General features: G+C 39.1%; 1 protein-coding gene across 1 annotated transcript in view; it reads left to right on the top strand.

Annotated features, from left to right (window-relative positions):
* The first annotated feature begins 5,308 nt into the window (after window positions 1-5,308).
* Window positions 5,309-12,132, top strand: part of CTNNBIP1 (catenin, beta interacting protein 1) — a 16,222-nt gene continuing 9,398 nt past the window's right edge. The window contains exons 1-3 of the mRNA XM_009698113.1: window positions 5,309-5,336; window positions 8,186-8,307; window positions 8,776-8,866. Of these exons, the coding sequence (XP_009696415.1) occupies window positions 8,212-8,307; window positions 8,776-8,866 (187 nt within the window). The 5' untranslated portion in view covers window positions 5,309-5,336; window positions 8,186-8,211. The remainder of the gene's footprint in view (window positions 5,337-8,185; window positions 8,308-8,775; window positions 8,867-12,132) is intronic.

Raw genomic sequence — 12,132 nt, 5'->3', positions numbered from 1 at the left:
AGTCAGAGTAATTTAGAAGTTCTTTATAATAAACCCATCTGTGGCATTGTCCAGCAGAGAAGCCCTTCCAGGTTTTGAATTCAGAAGAGTATAGGTGGAAGTGAGGGAAATACAGTTATGAATCTGTGATTTTCAGTTACTGTGTGTTGGAATCCTCCTCTGCTGAAATCATTCAGTCAAAACAGTTCTTGGGGGTGAGCTTGAGTTTCCTTAGGGGCTGCTTCCATCTGTTTGTAAAACAGACTAGTTACATTGAGTTTGAGTATGGATTTCTCCTGTCTACATTTTTTTTCCCAAAGTGAAAACACAGTAGCTGATGTTCTAAATCTAGTTAGGAAAAAAAAAAGGGGGGGGGTCTAACTGCAAGGGCAAATGTTTTTTCATTACATACTGTTGACACCAGGGTCAGTAATTGGAAGAGAAAGCTGGTACTGTCTTTTAGTTAGTTTTTTGGAAAGGATTATATTGTATTTTCATTACAAACTTTTTCAGGACAAGTAACAACGTAGAGAGGTAGGGAAGCATCTCTTAATGCTAGTGGAAAAGTTAAAAATACTTAATCCCCTTCTACTTTGGTAACATGAAATAGCCCAACTGTTTTTTGGTGTACGTAGACGTACGTACATTTTCTGGTTCCGAAACCGTGTCTAGTTTACTCTCCTCTCTAACTTAACTGCCTTGCTAGAAAGTGTAACTTCAATCTGTAGATGTTTGCACGAAAGCAGTACTTACACTTTCTTTTGCCGAGGGGACGGGCTTGCGCGTACTCTTTGCACAGCCATGGAGGTGGGTTGGGTGGGCAGAGAAGGAGGGATCAGAAGGGGGATGTCAGGCGTGCTTGACTCTGCCCGGACCACATGTTGGGCCTTGCAAAGCAGAAGGCCTGCCTGTGAACCTCACCCAGCCCTTCCGCAGGCAGCGTGGGGACCGAACTGCTGTGGAACTGGACAGCTTTTCCACTTATGTACTGACCAGCCTCACTTGCTGCCTGAGAGAGGGAGGGAATGGTCTTAAACTCAATTTTTTTTTTTTTTGCTTTGGCAAAGCCGGGCTGGCAGTTTTGGCTGTAATATATGGATTTTTCTCATTTATTATTCTGTCTTGTGAATCATATTAAAGATAAACGAGAACTAAATTTCATTCCATATGGCTGCCAAACAAGGGAAAATTAGGTGACCCAGTTACGTCCATTTGCAGTGTGCTGGATGCAGCAGGACAAGCTTGTAGGATTTAGTCTTTTAACACAGTTTAGTGAAGAATGTAATCATTTCAGACTAAAACTACAGCTTTTGAAATGCGCAGCTTAGTCTTTTTCATGAGAAAGGAATGGAATAATGGCATTGGCGAGTAGAACCGTGCTTAGCTGCAAGATGGGTAAGGTATTGGCAGCCCAAACTTTCCTGTTGGCTTTGCAGATATGCCTCACCCTTACCTGGAGAGACCAGTTCCAGACTTGATAGAACGCTGCATTCTGTATGGCTTCATCAGCCTTTGGCATCTCTTCCTTTAGTGCTAGTAATTCAGGATATGATTACCAGAAATTCGGCTGAGACCCCCGTATTTCTTCACTTAGGCCAGTAACTATCAGTGAACGTGTAACTGGGCTTCTCAGTAGCTTTGGCTATTCATTCTTTTGAATGAACAGCTTTCCAGCTGAGTACTGTTAATGATGTGGGGATTCCTTCAGTCCAGTACATGGCGGTTCTTATTTTTCTATCTCCCTGTCTGGCTTTTTCTGCTGAAAAAACAGATTGAAATACGATCTTTCAGGAGATGTTTCTCATATGCAATATAATACATGTGGCAAGAACAGGTAAAAAAATTAATTCTGTGTTTTAACTATAAACAGTAGGATTCATTAGTACTGTTAATAAAAGTTTGTTTATGGTGTACAGGATGTGCAAAATTTGGGGTTTTTTTGCTGATCAGCTGACATTCAACTGCCAGCATCCTGCATTTGGCATGTTGCATCCTGATGCTGGTTCAATTCCTTAGGCTGTTGTAATTCAGTGACACGTACTTTAAAAACATGTTTCTTTTCAATTAGCGTGCCTTACATTTTAGCTTAAAAACTCATTTAACCTAGCAATATTTGGGGAAGCAGCATGATCTCCTAAGTGATAGAACCTAAAGCTAAGACTTTGACCTTTTTCCATCTGCCATATGGACATCTCTGAACTTGTAAACATTACTTCACTGCTTTTAAGTTTCTCTGTATGTTAAAAAATACTCTTTGTAGGAGTCTCTGACCCAAGCGTAAACCGTTGTAAGGAAGTAGAATTATTTAGGACAGAAGGATAAGGATAGGTTGAAACTGGAGGTTTTGTGCTTAGAATAGTTTTCATTTAATTTCCATGGTAAAGGACCTTGCATGGTTTTATCTGTTCTTAAATCCTGGCTATGAATATAAGCCCCTTGGGGCAAGAAGAATTTTGATTGTAAGTTTGAGAAAAGGTTTTATGTTCTTGTATTCTAGTGACACATAAGTTGGAAAGTGTTCAGTGGTGGTTTGGGTGTTGTGTGTTTTTTTGTTTTTTTTTTTTTTCCTTCTCATACTCATGGGAGTACATGGTATGAGTTAAGCTATGACAGAACCTCATGACCAGGAGAAAATCTGAATCTTACTTTCCAGGAGAAAATCTGAATCTTGCTTTCCGTGGTAGAAGTGCTGACCGGTGTGATGAGCCCAAGCAGCTGTTTGTAGTACCTGTGTAAGTGTAGAGGGGTTTGTGTGAGGGTAAAGTGATACGGACCTACCTGAGTCCTGCAGCGTTAATAGACTAAATGAAGCAGTCAACACTTTTTTAGATGGAGACAAAAACTTGGAACCGAGCATAGGCAAAAAAAAAAAGTGTTCTGACCTTGCAGGAAGAGAAGGTGGATGTAGGTGAGTAAAGAAGCAGGATTCAGGGCTGGTAATTGCAACTGAGGCAAAGAATTACCTGACCTGAGAAGTGCTTCGGGGACGGATGGTTGTGTAGCACACAGGTCTGTTGGAACTCTTAACATTGTGAGCTAGTAGTGATTCAGCTGTTCCTCAGCTGTCTTGCTAAACTCTTTCTCATATTTTGCACTTCTTCCCTCCCACCCCCAAATACACAGTTGCAAAATATTTTTAGACCTTACTTCTTAGGCTTTGTTAGAGACGAATGTGGAAATGTTGATGTGTAGTTGAAAACGTTGGAAGTGTGAGCTGCCATTTAGAATGGATAGGAACAAGTTGGTAGGAGAACCTTTGTGCGGCTTTGGACTGGTCACCAGGCCTTTTAGTCTTACTTCATTCTCATACTTCCAAGAAAAAGTAATGAAACTTGATTTTTATTTACTCCAGTCATTTTTGGAGCCTTTAGCAGTAAAGGTGCTCGTTATTCAGAGGATGTGCCCTGTGGTTTAGCAGAGAAGTTCTCAAATTCTGGTGTACAAGCTTGTTGCGACACCCCTGTATTTGTTGTGACGGCGGTGAGGTGAGTTCACCTGCAGCAGCCACGTGGGCCGGACAAAGACAACATGTTTTGGGGGCTGCGGCGGACTTGTAGAGGGTCTAGACTTCTGCTTGAAAGTGAAGCCATCCATGATAGAAGCCTTCTGGCTGGTCCTGAACATGACCTGTCAGAGGAGGCTGTTTTGCTTTTATAGGGTTAGGAAAACATTTGATCTTTCTCTTTTAATTTGTGTTTGGTGTTAAATATAACAAATGCGTAGATTACTATTATTTGCAATTTGGGGTCTGCATGGGGAATTTTAGTGGTACCTATAAATACGCTGTTGCTGTGTGTAGGACAGAAGTGCACCTTGGAAGCGGTTAATTCCCATGCTCTAATCCTTTTCTTTAGGAAGGAGTTCACACAATTGCGTGGCGAGTATTTGTACAGTGGTGGTGGTGGGGTGTGTGTCTTTGAAGTCCATAGAAATGAGAACAGCAATTAGTTACTGCAAACGGTCCTGGTGTCAGTGCTGTAGATAGTCTTTCTTGGGACTGCATTGCATATTTAGAGGGCAAGAACAGTGGGAACTAATTAGTGAGGTAGGGCTTAAATAATCCTTTCAGAGCAGGCAATTTCTGTTCTCTGGAGAGGTGAAATGATTCTTTTAAGCCATTGATAAAGCTCAGCAGCTTCCAACACTTGTTAGTAAGAGACGTAGTAGGGAACGTATGGGTGAAGCTAGCAGATGTTTTGGATTCAGCATTTCGCTGATGAACCTGGTGTACAGAACAGTTGAGTAGCTGTAGCTACTCTGTCTTGTTTCCCTGCTAGTAATGACATCTGCCTGGGGTGGTGAACAGCCGTGAAAGAAATAGGATTAGTCTAGACCTGCCTTCGCTTGTTGATCACCGAAAAAAAAGTATATTTGGTAAATTTAAGCTGGACTTTATTTAACAAATGGTGCAGGTACGCATATCTTCCTAATCAGAAACTCTTAATTAAGTACTGCAACTTACACTGTTAATTACATCTAGCTGCGATGCAGTCCTGAGTAGCAGGCACTTGCTATTTCATTGCACATTACAGAGTTCATTACAGAACTGTCACTTCGTTGGTGAGATTGAGCCACTTGTCTTGGAGGCTAATGCGATGGATAAGAAGAGTTATAAACTCTTACCATGCCCTGATATCCAGTGTCAGTTGTAAAATATGTTCAGAAATATGTCACAAGTCAAAAAAAAAAAAAGTCTTAACTGTTAGCTGTTGGTGACTGAACAGTGAGGTTGGTCTGAAAAATTCTGCACAAAGCATTTTCCAGCCCAGCTTTCAAGTGCCAGTCTTTGTAATTGCTATATTCAGATAACATATGCATAGTTGAAAACAATAATTTTGGTCAAAACCAGCATGCTTTACATTTCTCCGTAGTTTTCCTCAAATCTTTGGTAAGCTATGCTTTTTTTTTTTTTTTACTAGAAGAAATTACATGTCACAACATTATTGGTTTTTCCAGGGAGTTGAGTTTTATGCTGAAAGCTTCTTAAAGAATGCAAAGCTTGAATGCATTCCATTCTCAAGTGACCGGGAATGTCATTGGTATGGTCAGGGTGTAAATCTTGCAGATGAATAATAGCTTGACCTTTAAAAAACTTATTCTTTAAAAATAAAAAGGGTCTACACACTTCAGACAAGTCTACAGTTTTATGAATTTTGGCTAGACTGTGTTCTAAAGCAGACTGTGATTCAAAGCATATTGAATGAAGGGTCTTTCTGGTCTTCAGCTTTGTATATTTCTGTAATGCTTTGCTCATTTATTTTCACAGGGCAGTTTCCTCATACATTTTTTTCCAGCTACGATCGTTAATCAGGACTGAACACGTGGGTTATCTGATCTTCTGTGGATTTTAGAAGCAGGTACGTTGGCAGGGAAATTTCTGATGTTTTATTGTTTGGGGATGGGGGGACAGCAACTTCATCTGTGTGCCAGAAAGACCTGCAGGGTTAGGGAAATGCTGCTTAAGTAACATCTCATTAGTATAGCATGTTAATATAGCTTTCTTGAGAAAGCAAAGCTGATAAGTACTTTGATAAGATCTTTTCATCCTTTGTTTGTAAAGATGGATTGTGCTGTCTTCTGGGCAGCTTTGTAACTTGTTTTGGAAATTTACTGATCTAATATGTGCTGAGTAGTATTGTCATCCTAAACTGTGTCTTATAAAAGCTTTATGTAACAGGAACAGAGATAGGTTAAAGTTTTTCATGCTAGAGTCTCAGTGCTGCCTTAAGACTTTTGTCTTTCTTCTTTCATGTCATCAAGTAGGAAAAGCTGTGGTGGCTGAGACTATCACCCAAAACAATTGTGCAGTGTATGAAAAGCAAAGCGCTGTTGCTCTGTGATCTTACTTTAACCTCTTTATACATATATTTTGGTAGCTTTCGAGCCATATTGAGTTCTTTCCCCCCCATGTTGCTTACTAACTTTGTGAAGCATTTGCTGAACAGGCAGGCTTTAGTATTTTTATCCTTCCTGTTGAATAGGTAACTTCATGATAAATCCGTCTTGGTTGAAGTTTACTTTAGAACCACCAGGTTTAGATAGGAATTTCCATCACCCCTTTTTAAAGTCTGAAAAATTAATATGACAACTGGAAGACTATTATGATGGAAAACAATGAAAACAATGGATAATGACATGTGTAGACTACCGATCTCTTGCAATATCTGATGTGTAGAGGAATGGTGAAATGTGGTCTTGCTAGCTGGCATGGGGGCAGCTGTGGCATTTTCTTGGGGCTTGTGCATGGTGCCACCTATTGATAGATAAGATAGCCCATATAATTTGTTCCATTTTTAAACAATAGGTGTGTTACCACATTTCAGGTTTTTGCTGTTGTGCTTTTTTGTTTCCGAATTGATTTTTTTTTTTTTGGCTACTAGTGTAGCCCCTTCCCTCTTCAAGTAACACTATTCAACATATTAAAAAAGGCAAAGTGTGTATTAGTATAATATTAAGAACCAGTCACAACCTTTCAGACTTACTTGGTATCTTGAAAAATATTTATTGTTGTATCAGTCTCTGGATATGCATGACAATGTCTCTTGCTCACTGTTTTATTTTGTTCATTGTCTTACTGCTGACATCACTTGCTAGCACTCAGTAAGTTGCACTGTGGAGTGTATGCTTCGTAAGGTTAATCCAATCTACTTACTTGAGTTGATACTAAACAAAAATACAGGATGGTTTTATTCTACCTTCAGAAAGCAGTTTGAAGATAGGAAAAAAAAAAAAAAATCACCTTGCTCATTTACAGGCTGCAAGTTTCCAAGCAGAACCATCTATAGCAAATCAGCATAATGCAAATCTTCCCCCTGGAAGCTTGCTCAAGTCGGACTGATGATACAGCGTTCTCTACTTTTTACTCTTATCTTTATGCTAAGTAATGTGGGTGGTAAAGCCTATCCCAGCAGCTGCTACTTAAGTTTGCATTACTTCTGACTCACTCAGGAGGGCCTGTGTGTAATTTTAAACTGTTTCCACACCCAGATTACTTTCCCTTAAAAGTAATAATGAAAATAAAGTGAGAGGAGAGGTCTGTAATGACTACAGGGAAACATTACATGGAAAACTGTGTGTTGGAACCTGCTGTGATACAGTCTTCACTAAGCATGCCTTGGGTAGTGTATTCCCTTGGTTACTAAGGTTCGGGAAAGCAGTTTATTAGCTTAGTATAGGACCAGATCCAGTTCTGTGAATGAAAACTAGTTGGAGAACTGTTCTGGAGCCACGTCTCCAAGCTGTGCATGGTGGAAGAGTGGTTGGCTTACACCCCTGTCCACAGATTCCTTAGTGGGGGTTACATTTCTCCAACACACGGTACTTCTAAGAGGTCAGGTCAGTTTGTTACGCGGCTGTACTAGTGTATTATTTGAAGCACCATTATTTTCTAAATTTGATGTTAAGGTTTTTACTATTGTTGACTTAATGAACATACTCCAAGATAATTTTTAATAGCAGCTTGAAGAGGATACCTCAACATAATTGCCAGATACTCAGACAACAAAGTATAATCATGCTCAGTGCTAGAGAATTTAGATAGCACAGTCTGTTTATTCCATAATGTAATTATCTTTTGTTAAAATAGAAAAGCAAAACTGTGTCTTTTAAATTATATGAGAAAGGACGATAAACTCTACTCCTTCCCTGTTCCTCTTAGCTCTTCTTTCTCTCCAAAACCATTTAATAAATTTTATTAACTTTTACAAAGTTCAGTGACCTTTTTTTATATTATATAAAAAGGAAAAACGAGAGAGGAGAAAGACTTAAGAGTTTAGATTTCACCCAGCTTTTGTTTAGCCATTGCAGGCTTGATGGCTGTGCATTCTGCATCCTGTTTTTGTACTGGTTGTGCTTATTTATGGGAAAAAACCAAAACCACAGACTCTTCTGTCAGGGTGATTCTTTCATCTAGTTGTTAAAATTCTCTTTTCTACTCATGCAGTAATGTAAGAACAGATAATGAGCTGGTGGGGTTGTGAACATCAGGCTCTTTGAATGTTAGAGTTGCATATGTAAGGCCCAATTTAGCTGTTCAAATTTTTAAGGATTTCTGTCATGAAGCATGTGATTCCTTACTCTCCCAGGCTATTAAGTGGTCTGCCCACTGGTGTAAAAATAGGTAGTTTGGAAATTAAACTTTTCCTATTATTCCTGTTATACCCCATTACCTATTTTAGTTTGTCTTTTTCTGATCTTGTACCTTCAGGAAATCCAGGAGCTGGCAGGAGGGGAATGAACCGTGAGGGCGTCCCCGGAAAGAGTCCGGAGGAGATGTATATTCAGCAGAAAGTGAGAGTCCTACTGATGCTGAGGAAGATGGGATCAAATGTAAGATACACTGTCGTAGCCATATTTTGTGGCTTTCCAGACAATTCTGTAGTAAGTGGGGCAGTGCTTACTGAGATGCGCAGGTTATGGTCTGGTTTTATTGCGGAATTATTTTAGCCATCATTGTTAAACACAGTTGATTTTTGCTAAAACATTGAGGGTTGTGATGCTTGAAACTAAATCTGAGCATCTGATCATTTCTCTGTGTACGGTAAGGTTTTTCATTATTGGAAAAGCAGCAAAATAAAGCAGCTGTTTTAAGGCAACTTTGAGTCTCTCCATGAACGTATGATGTAGCAATTTGCTGCTATGTCCTTGCTAATGGTATAGTTTGCACAAGTAACAGTTGATTAAACTGTTGAGGGATAGAATAGAGGCAACTGTGACATTTCTTATGGGGAAGTGGGAGATAATATCTCCAGTGTTTCTTCATTTTCCTTTTTGCTGACTGACTCTGTACATTTCCAGCTGACTGCTAGTGAAGAGGAGTTCTTGCGCACATATGCAGGTGTAGTGAATAGCCAACTTAGCCAGCTTCCTCAACACTCCATTGATCAGGGTGAGTACTGGATTTGTTTGCCTTGTGTTTGCTTAATCTGTGAGAACAGGCTTAGAAAATACCAAATTTAGGTTCCTGTATTTCTGTTATGGTATGCCCCCACTTACTTAAACGCATCCTGCAATCTGGGATATTGCCTGCTGTAATCTTTGGAAGAGAACTAGAGTGTACTGTTCAACAGGTGGTTTCATTTTAACAAGTCAAGTCTTGGCTATACCTAAGATTCATTAAGATGAAGAGCACTATTAAATATCTTATTCTCTATAACTCAAAACATTGATGGCCAAAGACCTGTAAGCTAAATGCATGTATATAGCTTCCTATTCTATGTAATACATTAAATAGAAATACATTTTAACATGATTGATTTTTTGGGTTTTTTTTGGTGCTATAGGTGAAGTTAAATTCAGGTATGCATAGGTCCCTCTAGTTCTGAGTGTGTCTTACTGTATTCAATATGGATAAGACAAATTTCATCTAAATTTTTGTATTGATTTTTAAATTGGACATCTGTGTATGCTTCAAACTGAGAGTTTTGTAACAAAATAAAATGTAAAGTAGATAAAGATTTCTGAGGTACAAAAGCAATTTGTTATGCATATGATAATTTAGTTACTGTGACTCTAATTGCTTAATAACACTTTTCTCACAAAATAAAATGGAATCATCTAACGACATCTTTTGTCTTTCACATTTCCATGAATGTGGAAGTAAAGTGCCATGTTACTCTTTCAGCAGAGTAAGAGGGAAGGTTTAGCAATAGGAGGAATTTGTTTCCCATTGCGTTTCTTTAATTTGCAAACTTAATTCCCAGACAGGGGTAGCAGACATGAAATAAGTTTACAAATCTGCTTTGGTTTGTTGAGATTCCCATTAAGGGGATGAAGTACGTGCTGCTTTTCTGAATTCTTTGCAGAAGTCTTGGTAAATAATTGTGTGGCGCTACTCTGAATCCACTAATCTCTTTTGAACCTGAACATCTCTTTCTGATTTTTTTTTTTCTCCCCTTCATAGGCCTCTGCCAGATCACATTCATAATGTAAAATTTGGTATTGAAGGAAAATTGTAAGACTTGTATGTCAGAAAGAACCGTGTTGGGCAGAAATTTAATATAGATCTAAGACATTTAGAAAATAATTAGAAACACAGCCTGCACAAACTTGCTCTTCAATTTTAAGCCTGTGTGTTCATTCCTCGCATAGCTGGGGGATTGATGGGGATAGATATACTTGTATATCTTGGCTCAGAATTCTTAAACTTTTCTGCCAGTCTGAAGTCAAAATTTGCTGATTTCTCGTCAAGAACTGAGGTAGGCGTATTCGTTAAGAAAGACTGTCTTAGTTGCAGTTGGCATTTTTCAGCATTAGCCCTAAAGTAGTTAAATTTCTCCCAATGAAAATATATGCTGAATTACCTGCACTTCGGCAAAGAAAAGATAATAAAAACAGAAATCCAGCCAGGGGACACAGATACTTTGTACAGCTGTGCTCCTGCACAGCTTGATCTAATTTTCTTGTCTAAACTATCTGGTTTATTATCTGTAAAATTATATTTTCTCACTTTGCAGAGGGCTTTAGAGACTCAAAAAAATTGAATTTTGACATAATTTTGAAATGTAATCAAAAGAGGGACCAACAGTTACTTAGTCTGTTTCTAGACTCACTAATCATGCAATACAGGAAATGTAAGAGCTTCGTACATTGTTAAAAAAGTTGTCTTTGTCCCGTATTTGAACAGATGCTAACTGATTTCTCTCTCATCATTTTCTTAAAGTCCTTGAAGATTCTTAAAACTCTGTCCGTTGGGAAGTGAAGTCCTCCCTCTTGATGCTTGCTTTGATCTAATCTGAGACACTGCTGCCTTTCCTGGGAGATTTGACCCCACAGTCTTACCTTCGATCCTCCCAAATTATAATTAAGCTGGTAGTCTGATTAAGATTTTTCTTGGTAGAAGGAAAAAGAACAAAGAAAGAAAATAGTTAAAAATTTAGAGAAGTGGGAAAGGATGTTGGTTCTTTTCATATTCAGGTATGCATGCCATCTCTCCAAATTAAGTAGTGAATAACCTGAAGAACAAATGAAAATGAGGAAACCTAGCCACATACATGTTCCTTTGGAGAAAGCTGAAGCTGCAGTATGCTGTATAGACATAAGCGACTATAATTCCTTGCTCAAGACTTTAGTTTCCTTAGAAATCTCTGCAGATTTCTCACAGTCAGTTACAATATTGTTGCTCCTTGCTCTGAGGTGTGGTGGCTCACGCAGCAGCAGTCACTGCCATCTGTCTGTACCTTTTTGCCATATCCTGGTGTTGGTGAAAGAGGAAGGGTCCATTATGAAAGTATTGGAAAGAGAGAATACAAATTGCATAGGTGTCCAATTTACCATCTTAAGGGAGATTCCGTCTCCACTAGATGGCATATCTTGTGCTGAAAAACCCCGTCCCAAATCCACTCGCTGAGGTACTTCAGTGGTTTGTGTTCTCCCAGATGGCTTAAAGGAGTTTTCTTCCCTACTTTTCTGCTGTTTTCACTGAATCTCCTCTGGAGGAGATATATTCCCCCCCCCCCCCCCCCTTTATGCAACTTGCCTTACACAACAACTAGAAGGTGTGTTATTTAAAGAGTAATTTACAAAGAGTTAGCATGTCAGTGGATTTCACAATCTTCTTTTCCGATAGTAGGACAAGTTGCCTTTAACCTAACTTGTCCCAGACCTATCTTTAGAGTCGTTTCCTCCAGCAGGCACACAAAAGACAGAAAGCTGATTTCGTACTCCCATTTCGTGCCAAAAAAAGGGAATGACATTCTTGGCCTTAGCGCTCTAAAAGCTTCGTTACAGACCTGCAGATTTTTGTGTGTCACTTAAAAATGCTGTAGTCTGGCTCCAGGACTTCAGGAAGGCTGTTCTGGGATTTTTTGGGGTTTAGTGTTTTGTTTTTTGTTTTTAATAAGAGTATAGAGGATGGATGGTCTAGAATTTTGTAAGTGTATCACAGTCTCTATTACAACTTTTATACTTTTCTTTGTTGTGCATCCATGAAATACTGTCTTACAGCAGCTGGCTGGTGGCCTCACAGCAATTACCTGAGGTCGGACTGCTGAGCTTATCGCTGTACGGTGCTCCCCACCATGGATTCTGCTAAAGATCTGTGAATTTTTGTGGAGTCTATTTGTTTGACCACAGGGAGTCACTGCAACCTATGTGTCCAATATATATTTGCAGCAATATGACAGTGCATGGAAGAAAGAAGTTTACGCTTGTTCC

This window comes from Cariama cristata, unplaced genomic scaffold (assembly GCF_000690535.1).
Source record: "Cariama cristata isolate BGI_N322 unplaced genomic scaffold, ASM69053v1 scaffold5544, whole genome shotgun sequence".
Classification (NCBI taxonomy): domain Eukaryota; kingdom Metazoa; phylum Chordata; class Aves; order Cariamiformes; family Cariamidae; genus Cariama; species Cariama cristata.
The sequence above is the reverse complement of the archived record's forward strand: the minus strand, read 5'-3'. Positions and strand labels throughout refer to the sequence as shown.